Source organism: Mustela lutreola, chromosome 7 (genome assembly GCF_030435805.1).
Source record: "Mustela lutreola isolate mMusLut2 chromosome 7, mMusLut2.pri, whole genome shotgun sequence".
Classification (NCBI taxonomy): Eukaryota; Metazoa; Chordata; class Mammalia; order Carnivora; family Mustelidae; genus Mustela; species Mustela lutreola.
This window is the reverse complement of record NC_081296.1, coordinates 151,041,541-151,067,731: the sequence shown is the minus strand read 5'-3', so window position 1 is coordinate 151,067,731 and position 26,191 is coordinate 151,041,541. Positions and strand designations below refer to the sequence as shown.

The 26,191-nt window shown below is 64.5% G+C and overlaps 1 protein-coding gene and 1 pseudogene across 2 annotated transcripts; both read right to left on the bottom strand.

Annotated features, from left to right (window-relative positions):
- Positions 1-13,295: 13,295 nt before the first annotated feature.
- Positions 13,296-19,954, bottom strand: TRMT61A (tRNA methyltransferase 61A). 2 transcript variants are annotated; one of them, XM_059183235.1, is made up of 4 exons: positions 19,885-19,954; positions 19,023-19,382; positions 16,420-16,686; positions 13,296-14,517 (listed from the first exon to the last, which is right to left on the bottom strand). In XM_059183235.1, the coding sequence occupies exons 2-4, from the start codon at positions 19,351-19,353 to the stop codon at positions 14,258-14,260; spliced, it is 858 nt and encodes a 285-aa protein (XP_059039218.1). In that variant the 5' UTR covers positions 19,354-19,382; positions 19,885-19,954; the 3' UTR covers positions 13,296-14,257. The 2 variants fall into 2 exon arrangements, with proteins under 2 accessions (XP_059039218.1, XP_059039217.1); XM_059183234.1 differs by lacking the exon at positions 19,885-19,954 and adding an exon at positions 19,730-19,878.
- A 2,184-nt stretch (positions 19,955-22,138) lies between these two features.
- Positions 22,139-26,022, bottom strand: LOC131837028 (eukaryotic translation initiation factor 1-like; annotated as a pseudogene).
- Positions 26,023-26,191: the final 169 nt, after the last annotated feature.

Sequence of the window (26,191 nt, the reverse complement as noted above, 5' to 3'; positions counted from 1 at the left end):
GTGGCGATCCGGACCACTGGGCTCGGCGGGGAGTCCCGCGGCCCGAAGCCACAGCACATGTCCAGTCGCGCTTGTCTCCATATGGACTCTAAGGTCACAAAACTGGTTTCTTCCTGGCAGGATAGTCAGTCCCTAGAACAGCACCTGACCAACCCATGACTATTTCTCGGAGTGAATGACGGCAAACGGCTCCCACCGAGCAGGCAGGAGGACAGCAGAGAGGGGTGGGGTGACCTCCTGAGTCCGGGAGGGCCGCCTGTGTTCCCGCAGCACACTTCCATGGGGCCCTGTCCTGGGGTACCGGGAGGTTGGCAGCACCAGCCCCAGGAGGGTCCCCGTGTCCAGGGGGAAGGCAGACGAGGGTCACGGGGCACACAGCTCAGGGTGGGTGCATACACCGCACGTGTGCCCCCGCTGGGGGCGTCGGAGGACGGTCCTTGAGGGGCACACCTTTTACACCGAGCCCCCAGAGGTGAGGGAGTAGCAGGGGCGGAGCGCAGAGCCTGGTGCCAGGCATACCCGAGGGCCCGGCAGAGCTCAGCAGGGAGTCAGGGGCAGAGAACGGAGCAGCTGGATGGCCGCCCCCCAGGAGCCGCGGGAGCCTCCAAGGCTTTCAGGACTGGCTGCCCGGTTGGGTACTCACCTGGTGGCAGGGGCGGGCGCTGAACTGGGAGCCTTGGGGCGAGGGCGGGGGCCTGCGGGGGTGCGGTAAGAGCAGCAGGCAGAGTGAGGGACCCAGGGCGAGGATCTGGGGTGGCGCAGTGAGGGCGGCCCCAGAGGTGGGGACTCCCAGGGGTCTGACCTGCCTGACCAGAGAGAATACGTGTGGGGGACAGTCACAGAAGCAGGTGAGTGGGAGAACTCCCCAGGTCTGGCTCACTAACGACAGGAGCTGGTTATTAAAAGCACAAAGATGCAGGACGCCTGGGTGGCTCAGTGGGTTAAGCAACTGCCTTCGGCTCAGGTCATGATCCTGGAGTCCCGAGATGGAGTCCCACATCTGCCTCCTGGCTGAGCAGGGAGTCTGCTTCTCCCTCTGACCTGTTGCATTTCATGCTCTCTCTCTTTCTCTCTCTCTCAAATAAATAAATAAAATCTTAAAAAAAAAAAAAAAGAAGGGGCACCTGGGTGGCTCAGTGGGTTAAGCCTCTGCCTTCGGCTCAGGTCATGATCTCAGGATCCTGGGATCGAGCCCCACATCGGGCTCTCTGCTCAGCAGGGAGCCTGCTTCTCCCTCTGCCTCTGCCTGCCATTCTGTCTGCCTGTGCTCGCCCCCCCCTCTGATAAATAAATAAAATCTTAAAAAAAAAAAAATAGGGGCGCCTGGGTGGCTCAGTGGGTTGGGCTGCTGCCTTCGGCTCGGGTCATGATCTCAGGGTCCTGGGATCGAGCCCCGCATCGGGCTCCCTGCTCCGCAGGAAGCCTGCTTCCCTCTCTCTCTCTCTCTCTCTCTCTCTCTGTGCCTGCCTCTCTGCCTACTTGTGATCTCTGTCAAATAAATAAATAAAATCTTTTTTAAAAATAAATAAAAAAATAACAATAACAATAAAGGCACAAAGATGCAATGGGCACAGGGCACTTGTCCCTTGCCTATTGCCACCCTGGGGCCTGGGGCAGTGAGTCACCGGCCGCGGCCCTCACCCTGAGGTCTCGCGTGGGCACCCCCACAGCCTCCTCATGCTTCCCTCCAGGTAGGCCAGCTTAGGCAGGCCCAGGGCACTCCCGGCAGCCCTCGCCTCCCAGCTCCAGATGCTCACTTGCCCTGGGACACCCAGCTCTCCGCTCTCCCTGCCCACCCCGACACTCAGAAGAAAGGAAGTTGTCCCTGAACCAACATGGCTAGTGGGGCGGGCCTGAGAGCCGGGCTGTACCGGATCCGGCAGCGCCTGCGGGCAGACCACAGCCCAGGCAAAGGCCTTGAGAGTCCGCGTTGCTGGCTGTTGGGCGAGCTGCGGGCGCCTTGAGGGGCAGGACCGCATCCGGAATCAGAAAGTCCCCAAGAACAGAGAGCCAGGTGTGATACAGCGATTCAGGTGGCCCGCTGGGAGCCGGCGCTTTCCCCGAGGCCCGACCGCCACAGCTCCACCAAGCCTAGCAGAGACTTGTCCCGTGGGTGTCCCTCCCTCGCTAAGCCTGGGCGACGGCCGGCTTGGGAGGGCGCCTCAGGGGGCCCCTCCCGTGAGAGCTCTAGGGGACAAGGAGGACCCGACCAAACCCTCCGCCACCCCCACCCCCCCCCACGCCCCTGGCCCTCCCCACAGCCAGCCCGCGCTGTCCCCGCACCTGCTTGGCACGCGGCCCCCTTGACCTCGCGGGGCCGGCGCTGGTCGTGCGCTGCGGGGAAGAGCGGCCGCCAGGCGGCGCCCGCGACCCGGCGTCCGGGACCGGGGTCCTGGCCGGGTGGAGGGAACCGCGGAGAGCGAGCCGCGGGCCGGCCGCGCAGCTGTCGCTCCTGGGTCCCCGCTGAGCGCACCTGCCCTCGCGCTGCCGGACAGGTGGCCGCGGCTCCGGGCGCGAGCTGGTTGCCCGTGGGGGCTCCGCGACCCGTCAACGCCACAACCACGCGCCACGGCGGAAGGTCGGCGCGCGGCCCCGTGGTTCTCGCAGCTTCCGCCGCCCCTCGGAGCTGGGTCTGGCGGACCCGCCTCAGGCCCCACGGGGTGCAGCGCCGTCAGCGTGGGCCCCCGCCTGGCAGACAAGGAGCCCACGCTGCCTGCGCCCTTCTCCCCGCAGGCGGGTCCCCCCTCCCGGGTAACCCCAGCTCCCCCTTCCTGCCCGCAGCCCCCTGCGCTGGCCCCTTGGGGCTCTGCTCTGGCCTTGGAGAGACACCCCCTCCTCTGGGTAATCTCCACCCCCTCCTCTGTCCTCAGGCCCCACTACAGCTCCTGTGTTTCGGGCTCTAGGGGAACAGGGTGGAGAAAGTCAAGAAAGAAGTTGAAAAGAGGGAAGGAGCCCACAGGTGTACCTGGGCTGGGGTCTGGACCCTCAGGTCAGGAAGGGCTGCTGTGAGAAGGGAAGGTGCTCCTCCCCCTTCCTGGGCCTCCCTCTGGTTGCTCTGGAGGCTTATGGAGCCCTGCCATCCTGCTCTTCTCCAGCCTCAGTTTCCCCCCAGCAGGCCTCCCAGGGCTGTCCCCAGGCTGACAGGGCCCCCACATGGCACTGTGGGGTCAGCAGCAAGCAGGACAGCACAGGTGGTGGTGAACCAGGCAAAGAGCACCTGTCACCAAGCACGGCAGGCCGGGGCCAGGGAGGAGCAGGGCACAGGGGCTGATGGCACCAGCCCTAGCATGACCTCCTGGTGACCCAGGGTACAGCTGGCAGGTGGAGGACCTTAACTCCTGGCCTCCGGTGTGGCCTCACCATGGCCCTGAGCTCCACACAAGGGAAGCCTCCTTGCCATCAGTTCTGCCCCAGGAGAAAGGAAGGCTCTCTTCCTGACGTGGGCTGACTCCTGCCCTGCCCCAGCACCCTGGTTCCAGCCCCTGCCTCTGCCCAAGGAAGCCTTCTGGAGCCTCCCAGCAGCCACTGCCTCTGTCCCTGCCCACCCTCAGTGGGGTCCTGCAGAAGCTCACAGAACCTGGGTCCCTTCCCTGATGTCCAGACCCCACCCTTTGACATCAGGTGACAAAAGGAGTCAGGGCCAGCTGCCCAGGGCCCCAGGGCCTCTCTGTGGTCCACTGGCCCCGGTGACAGCCCGAGGCCTTGGCCAAGGCAGCTACCCACCCGTGTGTCTCTGGGCCACTGTCTGTGAAGGGGGCCCACGTGGAGCCCTGGGGGTGGCCGCAGCCATCACGTGGCAAGGAGCCCAGTAGGTCCCAAAGCCTCCTGGAGGCAGACCTCATCTGAGCTCAGAGCCATTCATGTCCTCCTTTTAGACCAGGGTGTCCCCTAAGTCCTAGTCCAGCAGAGCCGCCTCTCCTCCGCAGCACTTGGCAAGCAGAGGAGGCCAAGACCCCCGAAGCCGCGCTCCAGGAGCCCGGGCAGGTCTGGGATCTGAAGCTCCGCCGGACATCTTGCCTCCCGTTGCGCCTGGGGGTGGACGTGAAGCTCCTGGGGACTCCAGGGCAGTGGCTCCCGCCGCTCCGCGGAGCGCCTCGTGCGGTTGTGTGTGTGCACGTGTGTGCTCTGCGCGTGCACGGATACGCGGCGCGGTGTGTGCGTGCGCGCGCGCTGGCGTGACGGGGTGGGACAGACGCGGTCCGCCCTGGGACACCCCTCCCCACCCCCGCCCGGGCAGACGCAGGTGGGCCGGGGCCTGGGGCTGGAGCGGGGCTGGGCGACTGGGGGCAGCCCCTGACCCGGCCGGAGCCCGAGTCCCCGCAGCGGCAGTCCCGGGAGGTGCGCTGGGAACGTGCACCGGGCTGCCAGCGGCGGCGCCATGGCAACGCGGCCCAGAGCGCTCCCCCTCCCCGCTCCCGTCCCGAGTGCGCGGGCTCCCGCTCCCGCTCCCGCTCCCGCTCCCGCTCCCAGCTTCGGAAGGGCGCAGGGCTTCCCGGCCTGGGGCGGGGGAGCGGGGCTGCGCGCCCCGGCGTCTGCGGGCCCCCTCCTGGCCGGCCGCCCGCCCCTGGATGCTGGGCGCAGCCCGTGGGTGTTCAGTGTCCCGTTCCATAGAAGGGAGGGGGGTGCAGAAATGCCCCGCACCCAGCAGGTGCCCAGCCACCCCAGGGTCCTTCCCGCTTCCGGGTGGGCTGTGGTCTCAGGGGTTGCAAAAGAGCTTTGAAGCCGCCTAGAAATCTCAGGGCTCTCTGTACTGCTGCGGTGACAGCAAGCTTCAAAATTCTCTGGACCCCGACCCTAGGCCTCAGGTCAAGGCTTCCCAGTGTGGGAGGGGCAGCCAGGAGCACTGTGGAGAGAGCCCTGAGCTGCACATACGTCCCCTCAAGGGATGGGACCCATGGGAGGGCCAGTGCCCTTCACCGGGTCAGATGCCTTCTCAGCCTGGGTCATCAGCAGGGCCAGGACACCAGGGCCAGACTGCACTCAGGGCAGGCAGGGCCGCCATTCTTTGAGGGAGAGCCCCTGGGCCTGACAGTAGCCGTGCCTGCTTCTGGGACCTAGCTGACCATCTAGGGCCAGCTCCAAGCCCACTGCCTCCGCCGGTGGGAAGCTTGCCTGGCCTGAAGCTGTCGGGATGGGGACAAGTGTTTCCAGTGCGCAGGGAGGCTAAGCAAGTTGCTGGAGGAGACCTGGTGCATTCGTGAGGTGGCCTGAGGGACAGTGTGGTGACCCATGCTGGCTGACCCTCCTGACGTCCACATGGGCCTGCTGCCGTTGGCCATCCTGGATCCCTTCCCCCCTCATCCCAAGGGTCTCACACAGTCATCCCTGGGGCAGGGGCAGTGCCCTGGGCAGGGAGGGCTGAGGGTCAATACGGCTGTGAGGATACTTTGTGGAGCAGGAGGGACCCTGGAGACAGGAAGCCCTTGGGCCCCCAGGGGGTGGGTGTCACAAGACACCACTCATCTGAAACCAGTTGTTTTCCTGACCTCACCTGGTGAGCGGGAAGGCCGAGACACCTGCCATGGGATCTCAGGCCGGGGCACCCGCTGGACCTCAGGCACCTGCAGACAGGGAGCTCTGGGGGTCCACCTGCAGACTCAGTCCCAGCTCCCGCTGGGGACCAGAGTCCCTGCGCCCAGGGACGCCCGGTGCCCAGCAGACGTCCTCACTGCTTCACCAGCAGATGCTGTGTCCCCAGGCCAGCGCGCCCCACGCGGGAGGAATGAATGAATGAGGCTTGCAAGGGGGACAGCCCCATGCACCAGTTTGTGAGTGGGGGGGTGGGGCTGTCCGTCTGTACGTTTGCACACGCGCATGGGTGTGCTCTGCCTCAGGCGCCAGCTGCAGCTGCCCTCCCCTCCTCCACCTCAGGCCCCCTAATTTATGCCATGAGGGGGGCCGTCCACTCACTTGTTCCCCGCCTGGCAGCGGCTTTGTCCCCAGGCGGATTCCCAACGGCCGCCTTTGGGAAGAAAGGGCCCTTCACTGGCCGGCAGTGAGGTCACCAAGAGGGGCCGGACGCACACAAAGGCCGCCGCGCCCCCCCCACCCCGCTGGCAGCTGCCTCTTTGTCCCCAGCTCTCAGCCTAAAAGAGACCCCAAGGGGCCCCAACTCAGCCTAGGCCAGGCCCAGCCTTCCTCCTGGGAAAATGAATGGCATGGGGGAGGGGCGGAAGCCGCCCGTCCCTGGGCTTGGCTCCCGAGGAGTGACAGCACCGGCCTGGGTGCAGACCCCACCCCAAACGCTATGCTGGGCCTGGGGCAGCTGTGGGGGCCTCAGCTCTGTTGGGGCGTGTCTGTATCTGGGTGTTCCCCGGATAGGCAGGCCACCAGGCTTCAGGGGTGGGGGCCGCAGGAAGGGGAGAGAGTGGGGTGTTAGGAGGCTGTCCTGAGGCAGGCGTAGCCGCTGTGCCACTGGCCTGGGGCGGGGCTTGCTCGTGGGGGGAGGCTCGAGGCAGAGCGCCTCGCACTCTGCCACCCAAACTGGCTCCTCCCGGGATCCCGTGATGCCTGGCCTGTGCGTGTGTTTGCTGTGTGTGTGTGCGCGCACGCGCTCGCGTGTGCACATGCTTGCACGTGCGCGGGAGCGTAGTGGGGTGAGAGGGGCTGGCGGCCTCCATTGGTCTCTCCGGGTTGTGAGAGGAGCCGGGGGAGCCCTGGTGCAGGGGACCCAGGGGGGGAAAAGGCGCTGGATGGGAGATGCGTGGGCAAAGGTCTGGTGGCCTGACCTAGGAGTTCAGCAGGGCTGTGGGGTGGGAAGCCAGCCGCGTGGACACGTGGACCTCCCTCCCTAGCCTGCTGAGCCGCCCCCCTCCCCCGCCAGCTGGTGGCACTTGGGCCCAGAGCTCCTTAGCAGTCTCTCCGCGGAGGGAGGAAGTGGAGCCTGAAGGGAGCAAAACAAAAGCCCTTGGCTTGTCCCAGACAAACAGAGGCCAGGCTGGACACCAGGGACAGCCGCTGGGGGCCCACGGCCCTGCCAAGACGTGGTTGCGAGCAGAGCCTGCCCTGGCCAGACTCGAGGTGTGGGTGCCAAGCGCAAGGGCCAGGGACAAACAGCAGATGGCAGAGGACTGGGGTCCCACCAAAACCTCTAAGATCTGCCCAGGGCCCCCTGAAGTCCCTGCATCTGGACTCCGGGCTGGGGGCACCAGCCAGGAAGCATGAGCAGAGGAGGCAGAGGCTGGGAGCAGGCAGGGAGGGCGGGGTCACCCCGTGTTGCAGGAGCCCAGCTCCTGGGCCTGGGTCAGGAGGCGGCCGCAGGGGATCAGGCACTGGGAAGAAGCTGCACTCTCCCCCGAGGGGCCAGGCACCCTGTGCACCTTCAGGTTGGGGGGCAGCAGAGCTAGGGGATAGGGGAGGCGGGGGCCTCTGGTTCCTACCCCTCCCCGGGAAACAGCTCCTGCCCGGTTGCCTAGTGCCCGGAATGTCCATTGTGCGGGTAGCTTAGCAACACGCCTCGGTCACCCCTGCCGTCCCCGCCCCACAGCCCGCGGCCCGCATTCCTGGGCCCAGAGTCTCCACAGGCCTCCCGCGTATCCAGCAGCCCCGAGCCCTCCCCGCCTCTGCGCCCAGCACCTGGGAGCCGCGGCCACTGGCACCGGCGGGTGGGGGGAGGGGCGCCTGCCACGTGCTTCCTCCCGGCCGCGCCTGTGCCTCTGAGGCCACAGCCCCGGGTTCCCCCGCGCTTCCTTCCCGCTTCAGCCCCGCTTAGGTCCACCTTCTCGCCAATGTGGTGACTGTAGGGAGAGCCACAAGCGGCTGTGGGGAAGGCAGGGGTGAAGGGGCAGGGACGGGAAAGGGGCATGGGTTCCAGGGGACGCCTGAGCCAGGAGAATGGCCTGGGTGCCCCCACTGCATGCCCATTACACTGTGATGAAAGGGATTTCTGAGCCATTTTCTGGGGGACAGATCAGACCTGTTGGCAGCAGTGGAGCAGGGGTCCGGGGCTGAGGAGGAGACGGGGTGGTCGCCCGGAGCCGAGAAGCCAGGGCAGGCGCTACCTCCGGGGTGTGGGACGGAGCCTTCTCGGGGGTGGGAAGCAAGGGACCCTGCTGCCCCCATCTTCCCGCACCGGGGCCCCTCTGCCAGCCCCAAACCCACGTCTGGGTCTGCGGCCGCTGGATCCGTGCCGCCGCGGGGAGCAGAGAATGGACGGCTCCCTGTCGCCCTGCCAAGGACCAGCTCACTGCCTCCTGCCCGCCCTACAGCGCGTGACCCCGCTGCCCGCCCCCCAACCCTTCCCCAGGCTGGAAAACCCTAGAAAAGCACCAGGGCCCTGACCCCAGGAGGGGAGGCTGTGAGCGGGAGTCTGAGCCCCCACAGGGGCAGGGCTGCTGCCCCAGCTGCTGCCCCAGAACCCAGAGCGACCAATTGGTTGGAGCAGCCCTGGGCATTTTCCCCTTTAAAAGAAGGCGTCATGGGAAATGTCAGGAAAATACAAATGCTGAGAAAATGCACAGCCTTCCAGGTCCGAGGAGGGCCGAGAAAATGCACAGCCTTCCAGGTCCGAGGAGGGCTGGCGCTTGTGCTCTGCCCGCCGCCTTGACTCCCCTCACCCGGTGTCCAGCCACTTTCCCCGTTCAGGGGCTCATGATCGTTCCTTCAACCCACGGAATAGCCACTCAGGCTTCCCATTGCCCAAATGTCTCATTTTGTGAAATGATCTGGAGACAGTCGTCTCAGGGGAAGGACTTGGGGACTTGACACAAACATTCCAGTCAGGCTGAGGCAAAGCGAAGCCCTAATTGACAACAGCCTGGCCTTGGAGAGGGAGGTCGATGGTCTGGAAGCTTCCCTGGGGCTGGCTGGGCTGCTTACGCTCAGGATGTGTTGGGTTTGCTTAAGAAACAGGAGGAGGACGGTTGGGGAGACGCCAGGTCCCCTGGCAGGGATCCCCGCGCCCCCCCCCACCCCGGGTTCCACATTCTGTAGGTCCGGGGTGGTGTGCTGGTCCCTGGCGGCCGCGGGAGGGTCGCAGCCCCAGGGAGGGTTCCTGGACCCGCGTGCGGCCAGGGTCGGGACGGGTCGTGCCGCGGGGAACAGGAGAACCGCCGAGTGGGTTTGCGAGGAGGGCCCGGCCCGCACAGAGCACGGGAGTCCGCCTGGCGGAGGACACGACCTTCCTCCACCAGGGAAGGAAGGGGGGCCCTGGAGGTGGTCACAGGGGGTCTCCGGAGGCAAAGGGCAAGGTGGGCCAGCGAGCAGGGGTGGGGCGGAGCCCCCTGATCCGCCCGCGGGCCGGCGCGGTGGCGGGGCTGCCGCGGGTGGGGGCAGCAGCAGGTGGCCGGCGGGGGGCGATGGGGTGGCCCGCCTGGCGGGGCGGGGGTGCGGGGCCAACCCGTGCGCCGACCCTCCTCCCCGCCCCGGCCCCTCGGCTCCTTCTAAAAATGGGCGTGCGCCCAGCCCGTCCCCCTCGGAAGGGACAGATGTCAGGGAGAAAGCTGATTACTGTCGGAGGCTGGAGGCTGTGACCGGAGCTCCGGGTGAGGGTGACCCAATTCCGAGCTATTCTCGGCCTGGTGGGAGCCGAGCTATTCCCTCCCGCCGACGCCGCGGCTCCGGGGGCGGCCTGACTTTGAAACGCCCTCGTCGCTCGGCGGGGCCCGGGTCCCTCGGCCCGCCCCGCCGCACCCCGCCCGCGGGGTCTCCCTCCCCACCGCGCCGGCGGGCGGGCCGCGTGACCGGGGCCGCGGCTCGGAAGGGGCCCGCCCGCCCCTCCTGCGCGCGAGGCCGAGGCCGCGGCCGCCGCCGAGCAGGGCGCGCCCGAGAAGGGATGAGCGCGCGGCCGCGGCGGGCGGGGGCGGGGGCGCAGCGCCGAGGTCCCGGCGGACCTGCGAGGCCGGGAGAGGCCGGGAGAGGCCGGGAGCCCGCGAGGCGCGTGGGGTGGGGGCAGGCGTCCGGGGCCGCCGGGGCGGGCGGGTCCCCGCGGTGCTCGCGGCGCCTCACGTCGCGCTTCCCTCGGAGCGCGGGGGCCACGAGGGCGGGGAAGTCTCTCTCGTCGTCCTCAGCGCCCCTGGGGCCAACCGCCCTTCAAGGCTTGCCTCAGGTAGCAAAGGACTCGCTCAGATGGACCCAGCAGCCGCGGCCGAATTCTGGCCGCCTGGGAATCTGCCGCAGGGCCTGGGGGCTTCCTGGAGGCGGCAGTGAGAACAATCAGACGTTCCAGGACACCGGGCTGGCTCCGGCGGACGAGTGCGCCATCGCGCCACTCCTGATCTCGGGGCCGTGCGTCTGAGCCCCACAATGGGTGCAGACATTATTTTTTAAAAAATAAATTTTAACTTAAAAGAAATAGACCAGAAATGTTCCGTGAGGACTGCGGAGCAAATGCTGACTTGATCCTTCATCTCTTGGCAGCTCCTCCCCACCCCCAGCCCAAGGCAGGCACTGTGTTCGTCGTCCTCTGCCAGGAGGAGGGAGGTGACTTGTCGCCATGGCGCCAGAGGGAGGACGGGAAGCGGGCAGGCTCAGAGCCTGCGCCCATCAGGGCTCGCCTCCCCCCCGCAGAGGAGGGCAGAGCGAAGTCTGGCCATCCTGGCTCCAGTTCAAGTCCAGATTCCTGGTCCCTCTGGGGCTGCAGGGGCCACCTGCTGGCAAAGCCCTCCTGACAGTCCCAACCCCCAACCACACCCACCCTGACCCCCAGAGTTTAACCCCTTCCCCTGTTTTGTTTGCTCCCACCGTGCACTTCTCACCTGCACAGTCTGTGCCTGGTTCCCTGCCCCAAGGACAGGCCGGGCTGCCCCAAATGTCTGGGTCCTCAGCACCAGGAGGGGCATGGTTTGCACTTGCTGGGTGGGAGCACCCCGTGAGAGGCTGGCAAGGAGGGCAAGGTTCTGAGAATCAGGCACAATCAGCCCCCACCTGCACACTCCCTCCTGGGGGTCATCAAGAGCTAAGACCTCCAGCAAGGCTGACCCGGGTACCCTCACACCTGAGGCCCCGCCTGGAGGCAGGGCCATCCCCAGGCTGCCCCGTGAGCCCAGAAGCCTTTTGGCAGAGTGGGGCACTGGGTCTGGGCGGTTGGCCTGTGCTTGGAGCAGCCTTGCAAACAGGGCAGGCAGCTCCCAGCCTGGAGGAGGTGTCCTAGACACCTAGTGAAGCTTCCCACCAGCACTTCCCATCTTACTCTTCCCGGTCTCCTGGTCTCCTGCTGGTCTCCTGCCCCAGGCCTACCCACTCCCACCTGGCAAGGCTTCCTGCTCTGCCTCCTCCAATTTCCACCCACCCTTCCAGCCCCTGTATGACTGTCACCTCTTCTGAGGAGTCTTCCAGGATTACAGCAGAGATTTCTCTCCCCTTTGGCCTCTGGGGTCACAACCTAGGGGACCACACAGGGTGGGAGAAGGTCCCTGGTGGGCAGGCAGAAGCTAGAGGTCTGTATCCCGAGTCTCATTTCCTCTGGGCCTCAGTTTCTCCACATGTGCAGTGAGCTAGGGTGGGTCAGGAACAGGATCATCTCCCTGGGCCTGGGGTCCCACAGAGCCTGCCTGCCCTCGCTTCCACGTATCAGAGGCAGGGGCCCCACGTTCCTTGGAAGACAGGGTTAGGGGTTGTGGGGGGAAGGTTGGTGGGCCACAGATCTAGAGTAGGGGTGGGGGGCAGGTGTGGGGAAGTCCACCCGCTGTCTGTCTTCACGGAACAAACAGCCCTTCCCTGTCACATGGCTAGACAACGTGTGGCCCCCAGGGGCCTGCATCCACCCAGTGCCTGTCAGAAATTCAGGCTCAGTCCCAGGACCCTCGCCGCCCCAGGGGCTCCCGCTGGGGGAGGTGAGCCCCTCACAGGTAGGGAAGGCAAAGCATGGGCTCAGGCAGCACACACCAGGGCTGACGAGGGCAAGGCGGGAGGGCCCTTCCTGGGGGAAGCAGCTGGAGCCAGCCTCCATGGAGACCGAAGCGGACTCTAATCCTGTCCATAGGGCAGGATCCGGGGCTGCCGCCCAGGGACGGGGTGAGCCAGGGACTCTAGGCCTTCAGGGACCCTAGGCCTTGGCGGGGGTAGAGGCAGCAGGATGTGTCACAGCGTGAGTACTGGAATTTCCAGGAAAAACGGAGCATCACAGGGAGCATCTGGGTGAATCCTCGCCCTGTGACCAGCCCCATGCCGCTGACTTGCAGGGCTGATGACACAGACCTGCAGACTCACTCGCCACGGGCGCTGGTGGTACCTCTGGACCCAGGACCCCCTTCTGCAGAACCGAGGCGCACTCACCGGGGATTGCGGGCTGGGCGATGCGGGAGAATAGTGGGGCAGCCCGAGACTGCTGGTGGGAGGCACGGAGACACCGGCGTGGGTCTCAAAGGGTGCACAGGTGTTCCTGGGGGGCTTAGGGTGACATGGAGCTCCAGGCTGAAGCTGAATGGGGCCTGGAGGTTACCTGGGGTGAGACTGATGCCCAGGGGCTTGTGTGGGGCCTGGCAGCACAGCCGAGGGGCCAGAGGGCCCCCCGGACTTCGGACCTGCCCCGGGCCAGGTGTGAGGGTCTCCTGACCTCAATCCTCTAGCTCCCACAGGCCCAGGGATGCCCAGGGCTGTAGTCTAGGCCATCCTCAGGCCGCGTGGAGGGAGGATGCTCGGGCAGGTCCGTGCGCTCTGCAGAGCATGGAGGGTTATGACCTGGGCCAGGGGTCTCACCCAGCTTTCTTCAAGGCCAGCCCAAGGCACAGGTCCCTCCTGTCCCCCAAGCTAGGCATTTGCTCAGAGGTCGGGACGAGTGTAAGAACACTGGGTTGGTGGTTCCAGGGCCCCAGAGGAACTCTGATGGGACTCGGTTCCTGTCAGGAGCCTGGGCAGGAGAGGGGAGGCCCCCCAGGCCTCTAAAGCTGCCCCAGGAGCCCAGTCCTCCAGCAGGCCCACCCCACCTGGCTCTTTTGCAAGGACTCACAGGCCTGGGGCTGGAAGGGCAGGCCTGTTTTTGGAGGGGGTGGGGGGGGTTCTTCTTGAGTTCTAGGCCCTTCCAGAAGCACAAGAGGCGGTCCATGCTGTAAATGCCATGCCAGGCCGGGCCGTGAAGGCAGGGTCCAGTGCTCTGGGACACACAGAAGGACAAGCACGCACGCGCACACACACACACAGGCAGACCCCCCCTCCCCCTCACTAGGACAAGTGGCCCTTTCTGCAGCTGAGTGGGGGTGGCCACACACTTGCCCCTTTGTCCATCATATCCCAGGCTGCTGTCTGACAGGGAGAGGAAGCAGCGGGGCAGGGGCTGTGTGTGGGGAGGTCCAGCCTGGACACTGGCACTGGGGAACAAGGGTCTGGTGTGAGGGTCACCGAAGAGACCAGTGAGCATGGCCGAGACAACAGTGTTTATTTCCAGCCCCCCTGCCAGCACCTTCCCTGGGGCTCTTGTCCTAATGGGGGAAACGGAAGCTCTGGAGGATGGGGGAGGCCAAGGGCAGACGCTCAGGCCCTTCATGCAACCGAGGCAGGCGGGGATGCCGGCCGCTCGGCCCAGAGCTGGCGGCCAGGGCTGCTGCCCTCTGTCCCGGATGCGCCCCCCGTGCCCCTGGCACTCCTGTGAGGGGCAGAGGCACCCAAGCAGCCCCGGGGCTGGCCAGCCGGGGTTCCAACAGCTCTGAGAGGGCTGGGCGGGTTACCTGAGGCACTTCACCATCCCCCTCAGGGTCCTGGCCGCGTGGGCGCTGTTCTCACCAACACGCCAGGGCTCTGGCTGGACTGGGGCCACGGAAGGCACTTCCAGCTGCGAGAGAAGCGCGGCAGAGGAGCAGGGCTGCCCAGGGCCCCCTCCCTTCCATGGGAGGGGGTACAGGGCACCCCCACTTGGCCTGCAGGGCACCTCACGGGGACAGGGATGGGGGTGTGCTCAGGCCTGAGGCCACCTAGAAAGCCTACCTCTCCCGCCCCCAGCCGGGCACAATCAGCTCTGGGGGCCCCCAGTCCCGGTGGTTCTCCTCCTCCTGGCTCCAGCCCTGCTCCCTGCCAGTTTGGGGCTACCTGGGAAGTGGTCAGACCCGGGCCCCACCACCTATAGCCCTTGGTCTCAACAACCAGAAGAGCAGGAGACTCTGTAGCAAGAGAGCAGCAGCGGGGGGTGGGGGCGTCCAGCAGGCTGATGGGCCGGAGGCTTTCCTCTCCAGAGAGGCTGCAGGGAGGGAACCAGGCTGTGGGAGGCCCTGCCCCGCCCGCTGCAGGCCCCAAGGTCCGTCTAAAGGCAGGCCCAGCAGGCTCACCGACCATATAAGGCGGCCTGTGGCCAGCTCCCCGCTCCCCGCAGCTCCTGGCGGAAGGCCCACTAGCCCGGGGTCTTGGTAGCAAAGGTCAGGTAGCCCGTGTGGCCCACAGCCTCCTTCATGGGCGTCCCACTGCGGAAGGGGTGCACGTCGGGGTGCGGGTGGGCCCCCAGGTCGGGCGCGGGCAGGCTGACCGTGCGCACGTTGAACACCTGCGGCAGGACCTCCAGCGTGCTGAGCTCCGAGAAGCCGCGGGCGGCCAGCGCCTGGCAGGTCCGCTGCACTTGCTCGATGCACGGCGAGAAGGAGCAGAAGCGCCCACCTGTGGGGAGCCAGGCTTGGGGTTGGAGGGCTGGGGGTGGCAGGGGGGAGGCCGGGCCCCCCACTGTCCCCGGGGCAGCGGGGGTGAGGGGGACAGGCGTGGGCCCAGACCACGGTGGGGCCACAGCTCCCCTGGAGCTGCATAGAAGGGACCGCTTAGACCGAGCCCACGACCCTGATTCCGTCTGGACTTGGGCACCGCTACCCTCCACTTCCACAAGGAAGCCAAGGCCTGGGGCCGGAACGAACCACCCATCAGGGGTCAGGGCGGAACCTCTGCCTGGCAGCCGCCAGATCACCCTCCCAGAACAGATCCAGCCATGCAGTGCGGCAGCAGCGGGGGAAGGGGTTCACAGGCAGTGGGAGCTGCTGCTGTCACGGGAAATTAGAGGCTGTCACCTGCTCGCGGGAACAGGAGGCGCCTACTCCGAGCGGAGCCCGACGGCCGAGGATGACAGGGTGCAGGCGGAGCTGACAGCCCTTCCTGCCTCCTCCCACCACGGCCCACCCGCGGTGTCCCTCAGCCTGGCCCGGGGCCAGCCCACATCCCTGTCCTAGCAGGGAGGGTGTGGGGAAGCTGCGGCGGGGACAGGGACGTGGCCGGGTGAGTCCTCAAATGGCCCTGAGGCCTGGTCAGCCACACCTGGGGACAGAGACACCCCCCGCCCCCGACAGGTCTTCAAGAAGGTGTGGGCCTGGAGGAGGCACGAGCAGTCTGAAGCCAACCCAGGGAGGGCGCAGGGTCATCCCCAAGAAGGAACCCGACCCAATGCGTACCACCAGGAAAACAGGCCCCACCAGGCGAGGGCCCAAGCTTGCGGGCCAGCCCAAGTTCCACAGAGCCTGGGGACGGCCCTTCGTGGGGGTCTGCACAGAGCAGGCAGGGGAGCCACTGGAAAATGCAAGGCCCACAAGTAAGTTGGGAGCCTCTGGGACCAACAAGATCAGACACAGCAAGAGCCCAAAGGAGGGAGCTTAGAGGAGCTTGGGGGATGGGGACGATAGATGGCACCCAGGGCCAGCCACCAGGAAGGAAGCTTCGTGACAGGAAGAAGGCCCAAGAGTGTGACCCCCTGGGCTTGGCCCAGGCTGGGCAGCTGGCTCCAGCCTCCATGGGACTGGGACCCGGGACTATGGTGCCTGGGGGCAAAGCTGGAAGGCGTGCAGGTGTGGGGAAGCGAGGCCCACCTTGGCAAAACCCAGGGTCACGGTCACAACAGGGGACCCCCTGGGAACCGTTGCCTGGAGCCCCTCACTCGTGAAGCCGCGCCTTGGCACCTCTTTCGGAGGGGCGGCCCTTCCCGGGGGGCCCCCTGGGCTCCCCCCCTGCTCTCCTGGCTGCACTACTCAGCAGGGAGGAGGGAAGGGGCCCTGCCTGGGCCGGCTCCTTCTCCAGAAAAGGGAAAAACCCAGGGCCTCACCAGCTCCTCCCTGGCAAAGAGCCAACCTTCCCGCCTCCACATCCAGCATCTTCCCTAAAAGGGGCCGTCAGCCGGCTTGTGGCTGGGGGGAAGGGAGACTGCTGGCAAGGGCTGGGGTCAGGGGCTGACCTCCAACCCCTGAGATGTTCCCTGGCATGGGCCCCACATCTCACCGAGGTGGAGCTGCCACATTCCCCGGCGGACTCAGACCTCACGTCCGTGCGAGAGTGGGACAAGGCCAAGGGCAGGGGCAGCCGGGGCTGCCTTCTCCCCGGACCCTACTCCTTCCAACCTCCCCTCTCATGGGCTGACCTCAATGTTGAGTCCTCAGCCAGCCTGACCCACCCCTATTTTGGGCCAAAAGGGGCCCTGGCCTGGCCAGGCTGCGTGGCCTGGTGGTTTCTGACCCCTCTGGACTTCAGGTGGCCCAAGGCCCAGCCCAGGAGCTTAGCCCCCGGGCCGCACCGGAGCCCGCACTGTACCTTCCACCTTGAGGGCGTCCCAGGCATGGCCCACGGCCTCCCAAGGAGATGGGATGTCCAGGAAAACCGCATCTGCCACCTGGGTCACACCAAAGCCGCTGCGGCACACGTCGTGGTTGCGCACCGTCACCCAGCGGCCCACCCGATGCTCCTGGAACTCCTCCCGGGCCTTCTCTGCACGCTGCTGGTGAAACTCCACCGTGTGCAGGTGGCCCGTGGGCGCGATGGTGCGGATGATGGCGTGGGACACGGAGCCGCTGCCAGTGCCTGACGGGACGGCACGCATGTCAGGCGGGCCTGCTGGGGACACTCGAAAGAACTCCACCCTCACCCTGAAAGACCCACACAGGCCCCGCGGGGACAGACGATCCCAGTTACTTGGGGGCATTGCTCCCAGAGCGGCCCGTCAGGTCCCGGCCGCCTAGAGTCTGGTTAGCTGGGGCTGCACCAGGGCTGGGTGGGGACAGGAGCTGGGGTTTATTTCTTGAGTCTGCCCTGGGCCTGGGGGGTGGGGAGTGGCAGCCCTACCCAATCCCACGCCAGAGGCAGGGTCTGGACAGAGTGGACAGGGCAGCGCGGGCCTGTCCCGTACCCTCCACCCGGTGGCTGGTCCCCAGCCCCTTCCCCCAGCTCCTGGCCCGCTCAGGCTGCCCATCCCTCTGCCCCTCACCCACGTCCACCACACAGGGGCAGCGCTGTCGTCCTCCCCGCGGCCTCACGGCGATGAGCTGGGACACGGTAACCACCTGGCGACACGGCGCCAGTCTTCCCCGTCATCGTCCCCTGGTTCTCTTCCACCTGTTCTGGCCACTCCTTAGCTGCCTTCAGCCACCCCTCAGCTTGGACTTCCTACCTGGCAGCCCCCAGCGGGGCTACGGCCCCGCCCCCACAATGACCCCCCCCCCCCGGTGGTTTCAGATGCCAGCCTTGATGAACACGCTGCAAGGCCATGTCCCTGCCCTCCAGACTCCTACCCAGTGTCCAGTGCACACGCCTCCCCCACCCCTGCCCCAAACAGCTGACCGGCACTCAGCAGGAGCAAGAGCAAACCTGGGCCCGCTCCAATCCCAAACCCCTCCCTGTCAAGCCTTCCCAGCCCAGTCAAAGTCGCCCAGAGCTCAGCCAGACACCCCGAAGCGCGCTCGGTGCCCCTCTCCACCCAGCATTCAACCCACTAGTAACTCATGTCTCCCCTCACTCCCACCCTGCCACCCCGCTGCCTGGGGTGACCACCACCAGCTGGCCCGGCCGCCCTCTATCCCGCCTCAAACACAGCACAGGGTCTCTTCACCTCAGTCACACCTGCCTTCCCCACCCCACACCATGCAGGGTCCGAACCCTAATGGCCGTCTGAGCCTGTTTCCTCCTGACCTCACTACCTGCTCTGGCCACTCGGGCCTCCTTGCTGGGCCCGCACTTTGCATGGCTCGCCCTTAGGGAGACGTTCTCCCTCGGCTCTTGGCAGTGCCTCCTTCTCATCATTCCCAGCTGAACATCTTGTCAGAAGTTTTCCCCGACCAAACCAGCTGGAGGGACCCCTGGGAGTCGCCCTCAAACGTGCAGCCTTACGACAATCAACTCAGCACTGAAATGGTGACACTGGGCTGACTCCCTGCTCGGGGAAGCAGAAACCCGACCTGTGCTACTCAGGGCCGGACCCACAGTTCCTAGACCAGGGGCCGGCACAGCAGAGCCCAGAAGCATGCCCACCGCACACACACAGTAGCAGGGGGTGGCACCGTCTTGCAGTCCTACTGTCCTGCCGCCACCATCACCCCAGGTCCCCTGCGGATGAGCAGATGGCCACTGCCCAGCCCCTGCTCACCCTCTGACCCTTCCCATTTCAGAGTGTTCGGCTGGGCAACAGGAACCATCCAATTGTCCACATGCAGAAGGGCGAGATGGCCTCGAGTCCTCAGAAAGTTGGAAAGTTGGTGGAAACTTCGTGACCTTGGAGCCCAGCTGCGCAGCCCATGTCGAACGTGCTGGAAATCTAGGTGCACGCATGCCTGGGCTGTTCCTGGCTGCGGTGTATGCTTCAATCTCCGTCCTAGCTGGCCCCATGCCCATGTGTATGTATGTGTGTGTAAGGGCCAAGACGGACCTTGGGCCCTGGACTCGGTACAGTGCTGCCGGCCGAGGATGAGCTTGAGGCAGTCTCCCTACCTACAATGAGCACCTCAGAGCAGCTCTGGCCTCCCTCCGGGAAGGGGTGGTCAGGGACTGCTAGGCCAGGCGCTCCCTACTCTTCTGTCAGCAAAGAGGTAGGCAACGGCAGTCGGCAGCCAGGCCAGAGCCGAGAGGCACTCTGGCCCTGCCCCACCAAGGCAGGCAGGACCCTCACCGAACACCAGCTCCTGGCGGAGAAAGCGCTGGTCCTGCCCCATCAACTCTCATTCAGGTCACAGCGTCAGCCTCCTAACCAGTTCCACCGCGTCTCACTCCCTGCAGTTAGCCCCCCAGAGACTTCCTGCAAGAGACAGGCTGAGCACCCACAACCGTCCTCAGGAAGGGCAGGCTGGAGGCTGTCTCGATGCTGGGTCGGATCTCCATGTTCACGTCACTTTTCTAGAAACAGAACTGAGGTAGCCCACAGAACTCACCGGATTCACAGACCACAGAGCCAGGCCGGAGCTCCAGCATCATGGTGAGCAGAGCAATGTCGGTGGAGTAGAGGATCTGCGTGCGGTGCGGCAGGTTCAGGGTCCAGAGCTCAGGCGTGGGGTGCAGCACATACACCCAGCCACCGCGGCCACAGGTCACCTTGGAGCCGAAGGGGCGGCCGATGAGGTCTACGGAGTGCCGCAGGACACCATGCCGGGTCTGGGTCTGTGCCCCACGCTGCACGCGCACTGCTACCATTGCACCATGGCCCAGCGACAGGATGGCCGTGTCACCCTCTTTGATCAGCTCCTCATAGGCCACGAAGCTCATGGTGTTGCGACCGGGCAGGTGGCTGGGACCTGGGAGGAAGTGGGTCGACGTGAGTGCGCAAAGGTGCCGGGAGGGTGCACCTGGAATCTGGGCGAGGGCTGTGAGGCCCAGAGCCCCGCGGTGCGAGTGGGGCGGCTGCCTCGGTCCCTGGCTGCACCCTGGCCGGACAGGTTAAACCCTCCTCGGTCTGGGTCACGAGGCCCAAGTCACCGGCCCTAATCACAGAGGGAGAAACGGAAGCGGGGCCACGGCGGAGGACGGGCCCAAGGTTTCCCACCAAGCAAGGGCCGGAGCCCAGCCGACTGGCTGCCATGCTCCGGGGGCGAGATGAGGGCCCGGCCGCCGCGGGGCAGCGGCCGCTGGTCTGCGCGATCACCTCCAGGCCGGGCTCCATTCCGCGAAGCCCCCCTCCCTGTCTCCCCCCAAGCGGGCTCTCAGGGGGATGCAGGAGCCGTCAGGGCGCCCCGGGAGGGGTCGGGGTGCGTCAGGCCGGGTCGGCACCCGGCGGGGGCGGCCGGAGCACAGTCTCACCCGCCTCGCGCGGCGGGGGCCGCTCCCGGACGCTCCGCACGTGCCGCCGCGACGGCGGCTCCACGCTGGCGGCTCCACGCTTCCGGCTCCGGCCCGGCGCCCGCCGATGACGTCACGGCGCCCCGCCCCGCCCCCGCCCCCCGCGCGGGACGCCGGGACCCGCGGGCAGCCCCGCCCGGCCGCCGAGCGCGCCTCCTGGGCGCCTTTCCGTCCGCGGCGGCTTCCCTGTTTACAGAAGCTCGTGCGGGGACCCTCGGGGGGCTGCAGCGTCCCCGCGGCCGGGCTGCCGTGGGCGGGCACCGGGGCTGGGCTTCCCGGCAAGGCCGGCCCTCGCTAGCTGCCCAGGCGCGTCGAGGCGCTTTGCCTCGGCCGTGGTGCCCGCGGGACCGCCCTGGGAGCCCCTCGGACCGGGCCCCGGGGTGGACTCCGGAAAGTGACGTTGCAGACCGGTGGGTTGTCCGGGAAGGTGTCCAGACGGCCTTAGGCCGGGCCCGGGCTCCCCCGCGGGCACGTCCTCCACTGCAGGGAAGCCGTGGGGCAGGGGCAGGGGCAGGGGAGGGGCAGGTCGGTGGTGCCGAGACGCAGGAGCTGGGTTCGCGCTGGGGTCCCGGAGGCCCAGGCGAGCGGCCTGAGCGGGGGCTGGGGGCTGGGCAGCGGGAAGGCGAGGGCCAGAAAAGGGAAGCGCAGCTCTGTTCTGTCTCAGCCCCGCTGACTCAGAGCCAGCTCCTCGGTGGACAGTGGGGGAGGGAGCACGACGGGGCCGTGGGACGCCTTTCTGCATCTCCCAGCTTCCAGCAGCCAGGCCTTGGCCTGTTGGCCTGAAAGGGATAGAGACTCTCCCGCCGACCCCTGCTACCCAGAGGCTGAGTCAGGGCTTGAACCAGGGCCAGCTAGCAATGACCCCCGGGCCACACCCCAGGCCCACATAGCTCCTGCCTGGCAAAATGGGAGTGGCCAGGCCTGCCAGAGGGTCTGTGGCCCTTGCCATGGATCCCACAAAATCCGTGGTGGAAACCCCTGCCTAGCCTCAGGTCCACCGCCCCCACCCTGCCCCCACCATGCCCCTGCCCTGGCTGGACCTCGGTCTGGGAACCTTCCTTGGGGGGTGGTAAAAAGTTAAGGGGACTTAGGCGGCCTCCCATTCCCCGTGGTTCATGTTCCTCTGGGATCAGGTGCCTGTGTGTCTCATCACGGCCTCCCTGCCTCTCTGCCTCTTGCTCCCAGCACTGAGACCAGCCGCCCCATTTGCGGCTGCCTCTGTTCCAGGTGATCTTCGCTCCTTTCGTGATGCACCTGCCTGAGTCACCACCTAATCGCTCCCCTGGGAGATGTCAGCGTTCCACTTCTGGGGGTTCCTCTTCCTCAACCTCTCAGCTGCAGTACGGAGCTGGGGCTGGGCGCCTACTAAGAGTCTAAATTAGAACTTGGTGACTCCGCCGTGGTTTCCTGTGGTCCCAACTTCCCACTTGCCTCTGTCCGTAACTGGCTGGCCCAGCTCCTTCCTCCAGGCAGCCTACCCAGAGTTGTCCGTCTGCCCCATCCACACCTGCCCCAGCCCTCAGTCTGTGTCCTCAAAGCACCAGCTTCTCCCAAGCTCCAGCTGATGACCCAGGTCAGGTGGGCACCTTGCTTTGGGCAGAGTTTACATATTGAGGCTTCACTAACAAGAACTGATTCTGTATAAGCCCAGCTAAGTCTCATCATATTAAACTCTCTCCACAATCCTATGGAGCAGGGGACTGCGCAGGGGTGTGGATCAGTTTACAGATGGGACAATGCAGACTCAAGAGAGGTTAGGTAGTTGCCTCAGGTCACATAGGCAATGGGTCCACAGTTGGACTGGAATGTAAAGCCAGTAAATCTTGACTTCAGAGAACCAATGGTAGGTCTGAATAAAGGTGAGAGCAGGCAGGAAAAAGACCTTGGAGAAAAGGGTTAGAGTCACTCTGGGGGAAAGGGAGAAGCTGAAGATTCGCACTGGGGGAGGCTGCACCTGGCAGGGACCAAGCTCCTCCCCTCTCTGACTAGCCTAGCCTCCTGCCTCAGAGTGCTTGACCCCAAAGCAGCTCCCACTCCTCTCCTGACCCCAAGCAGCTTCCCCTTTGGTTCTTCAGAACTAGGGACAGAGCAAAAGAGGAAGAAATGCTCAGCCTGACTGCCTCCTTTTTAAAAAAAAGATTTTATTTTATTTTATTTATTATTATTTTTTAAAGATTTTATTTATTCACTTGACAGAGATCACAAGTAGGCCGAGAGGCAGGCAGAGAGAGAGGAGGAACCTGGCTCCCCGCTGAGCAGAGAGTCCGATGTGGGGCTCGATCCCAGGACCCTGAGATCATGACCCGAGCCGAAGGCAGAAGCTTTAACCCACTGAACCACCCAGGCGCCCCCAAAAGATTTTATTTTTAAATAATCTCTACACACAGCATGTGGCTCAAACTCACAACCCCAATATCAAGGGTTGCGTGCTCTCCCCACTGAGCCAACGGGGCAGCCCATACCCTGACTGCCCTCTGAGGACAGACTCTGAGAATGACCTCTGGCCCCCTGCTTGGCTCTCCCATCTGGCCTGCCTCTGCATGCCTACAGCTGCAGCACCATTAGGCAGGCTAAGTCCCACAGGTGCAAAGCTGAGGATTCCATTGAAGCTTCCCTCCCCCTCCAGGGCCAGCTGGTTAATGTGCAACCAGCTGTGATTTCTGAGGAACCTGGACCATAAACTGGTTGGGTGATGTCACCCAGCTTCTTGCCCAGACACTGCCAAACCAGCTCCTTGGGCCCTGGGGAAAATGGAGGGTCCGCAGGTAAGGGTTAGGCCACTGGGGCAATGTTATTCTAGCTGCGGTGGAGGCTGGCACCATCCAGGCCTCCCCACCCCTTGCTCCTCTGCTCTGGGACCACCCAGGCTCCCAAGCAGCCTCTGCCTGGTAGGGGCCGCCATGACCTTTAGGTCTAAGGGCCTTGAATCTCTCCTCCCCTTCCCCCAGCACAGCTGTCGATCACGCATGCTGTGAGTCTAGTCCAGCCGAGGCTTGGCCTGCCCCAGGGGTCCCCAGGATGGGCTCCAGGTTAAGTTAGCCCAGGGCTGGGCACTCCCGGACCATTGAGGGTTTGCTGGACCTCTGACCTGTCTCTCCCGTCTCCCACCTCTGGTCTCCCTTCACTTCTCTGCAGCATGGTACAACACCCATGTCCGAATGCCGAGGACTGCTCGAGCCTCCGGCAGGAGGGTCACAGGGGCCTGACCTTGAGCAGGGCAGCCCCAAACCTCTGGACTGCCCCTCGCCAGTGTGGGCCGAGCTCTAGGGAGGAGAGGGAGCAAGACTTTCCGGCCTTCCACCCAGTAGGCCAGGCCCATAGTGGCCTGAGGGTGGAGAGGGGGTTCTTCTGAGAAGCCCAGAGTTCCACATCCCCACCCCCATGTCTGAAAGCCAAGTCAGCCTCCAGACTTCCAGAAACAGAAACTTGAGCCCATCAGGCTGTGGCTGGGGGTGGGGAGGTAAAGAGAGCAACTGCAGATGATTTCTAAAACTGGAGGAGGGGCTGCCCGAGCACAGTGCGCAGAAATTTCAGTCTTAAGGGACACCTGCTATCTGGGCAGCCCGGGGCCATTTGCCACTTCGCGTTGCTTTGTTTTACGTACCTGAGAGAATGCCGACACGGAACAGGTCAAAGCATGCTAAGGCGCACGAGGGAAGGGGCTGAGCGCAGGGACTGCCTGCCGGCACTGGCCCCGCGGCGGCGCACGTAGGCAGAGGTGAAGGGACTCGCTCCTCCTCTGGGTTTTTGCTCCAGTGCCCATTCCCCAGAGGCACCAGAGACACTGGGATTGCTCGCGCTGCCTGTGCCCCGCCCCTGCCCAGCAGCACCCATCTCCTCCCCGATCCGCCAGTATTTCCTTCTGGTTTCCTTCTGGTTCGGGTGGCCGCTTGCTTGGGGCCAGCCTTCCGGCAGCGGCGCCACGTTCACCTCGCAGCCTGCAGGGATGCTGTGCGACACACACAGTGCTACAGGCTTCGTCTCCTTTCCTGCTTTATTCACAGGACAGTGTATGGTGGACATGGACACACAAGCTCCAATTCACTTTTTTCCCCTTTTTTTCATTAAAAAATAAAAAAGATTTTATTTACTGGGACGCCTGGGTGGCTCAGTGGGTTAGGCCTCTGCCTTTGGCTCAGGTCACAATCTCGGGGTCCCGGGATCCAGCCCCACATTCCGATCTCTGCTCAGCGGGGAGCCTGCTTGCCCCCCCCTTCCGCACCACTTGTGCTCTCTCTCTCAGGTAAACAAACAAATAAATACCTTTAAAAAAAAAAAAGATGTAATTTATTTATTTAAAGAGGCCACGTGAGTGGGGGGAGGGCAGAGGGCAAGGGAGAGAGACTCTAGAGCCCCCCACACTGCGGGCAAAGAGCCTGTCTTGCTTTGGAGCCTGATCTCACCACCTCGAGGTCATGACCTGAGCTGAAATCAAGAGTCAGAGGTTTAACCGACTGAACCACCCAGACGCCCCTTTCTCTTCATTTGACCGCAGGCAGGAATTGCATTACTCCAAGCTAAAAGCAGACCCCAATGGTTACATTATGTAAGCCACGAGGTTTCTGAACTTGCGATAAGGGACAGAAGGGAAATTCTACTCATTGCAAGGAAATCCTCATGTAAGCTTCAGTGAATCAAAAGCACTTAAAACCCATGAAACTGGGGCGCCCGGCTGGCTCGGTCGATGGAGCACGCGACCCTTGATCTCGGGGTTGTGAGTTGGAGCCTCACGTTGTGGGCTGAGATTACTTAAAAAAAGATGAACAACAACAACAGCCCAGCCTCGCAACTTCCGCTGGCCATCCTTAGTCAGCCCGGTCTCTGTGAGGAACTGGTGCATGCTTTCGCACGGTCAGCCTGCAGCGGAATCACTTCTCCGTATTCCGGGTGCTCGTTGCATCACCGTTGTAGGCAGGCTTCCTCTTAAACACCTTCATTAAGTTCTTTCTCTTGTAATCATTGGTGACTTGGAAGTAGGAAGGGTCTTCCTGCCCTTTCTCTGTTGAATGCTCTTATGGATGTGACCCGCAGTGCCAGCAGGAATCAGATCATTACTCTTATGTGCATTAGCAAAGGGTTCAGAAGAGTGGAGGTTCTGGAGGGCAGACATAGGACAGGATTCCTTTTCCTCGGTGGAAATGGCCGACAGAAGGCCTCCTGGGAGAAGGCAGGTGGATCTTCAAGAGGTGAGGGGTTTGAGGGGGAGGCTGCTGAGTCCTTGCTGGTGGCTCAATGACTAGGGGTCTAACTCATTTTTTAAAATAACTGTGTAATACTCCATGCTGGGGACGCGCCTTCCTACCCCTGGCCAGTCCCCAAGTGATGGGCATCGAGTTCTATCCAAGCTCATTTGTATGTTTCTCCCACTGCACATCTCTATCCGCAAAGAGAAATGAGACTGTCCTTTCTACAGGCTGGATTCCTAGAAGGGGGATTGCTGGGTCATGAAGTACAAGCAATTTTAATTTTAATATACTGCCAAATTACCTTCCAAAAAGGATGTAGCCGTTCACAGTTGAGCAGTGTGTGAAGGCCTGTCTATCCACATTCCAGCCCGTAGCCAGCCCTGGCTGGTGTCAGTCTTTCACATTTTTGCCATCTGGGTGTATTTGGGGCAGTGGAAGGAAGGTATAGTCCTAGTTTTAATTTGGATGATTCTGATTTTTAGTGAGGGGCGGTTTTGGGTTTTGTTTGTTTTTAAATGTCACACATGCTTATTGTTTGTTCGTGTTTCCTCCCATCTTTGCCGAGAGTCTCTGGGGCCTGCCTTTGGGGGTGGGGTGGTGAGATGACCCTGTCCCCGGTGGAAAGGGGCCAAGGCTGGGGTCTGGAGGCTCTGAGGCTGTGCAACCCCGGTGGCCTCCAGAGCCATGTTGTTCTCTCATCTCCCAGGAAGGGCTGGGCCGGGGGTCTCTGGCTCGGGTCCCCCGGAGTCGGGGCACTTGCCCAAGGTCAAGGTACCGCGGGAGCCGCCCCGCTGGACCGCAGCCAGACTGCGCCTCCCGGCGCGCCCTCGCTCTGCACCAACATTGCCCGGGAGATGCCTCCGGACACCTTGAGGAAGGTCGGCGGCTCCTGGCCGGCTCGGACGGGGCGGGGGTGGGGTGGGGGAGGGTGAGTACCTGCTGCGGGAGCGCGGAACGTTCACGCCTGGCCCCTCGTCGTGACGGCCGCGGGCCCCGGCGGGACCGGGGAAGGTCAGAGCCCGGCTGCAGAGGAGCCCGAGCGCCTTCAAGTGCCCCGCGGCTCCCTGCCTCAGTTTCCCGCC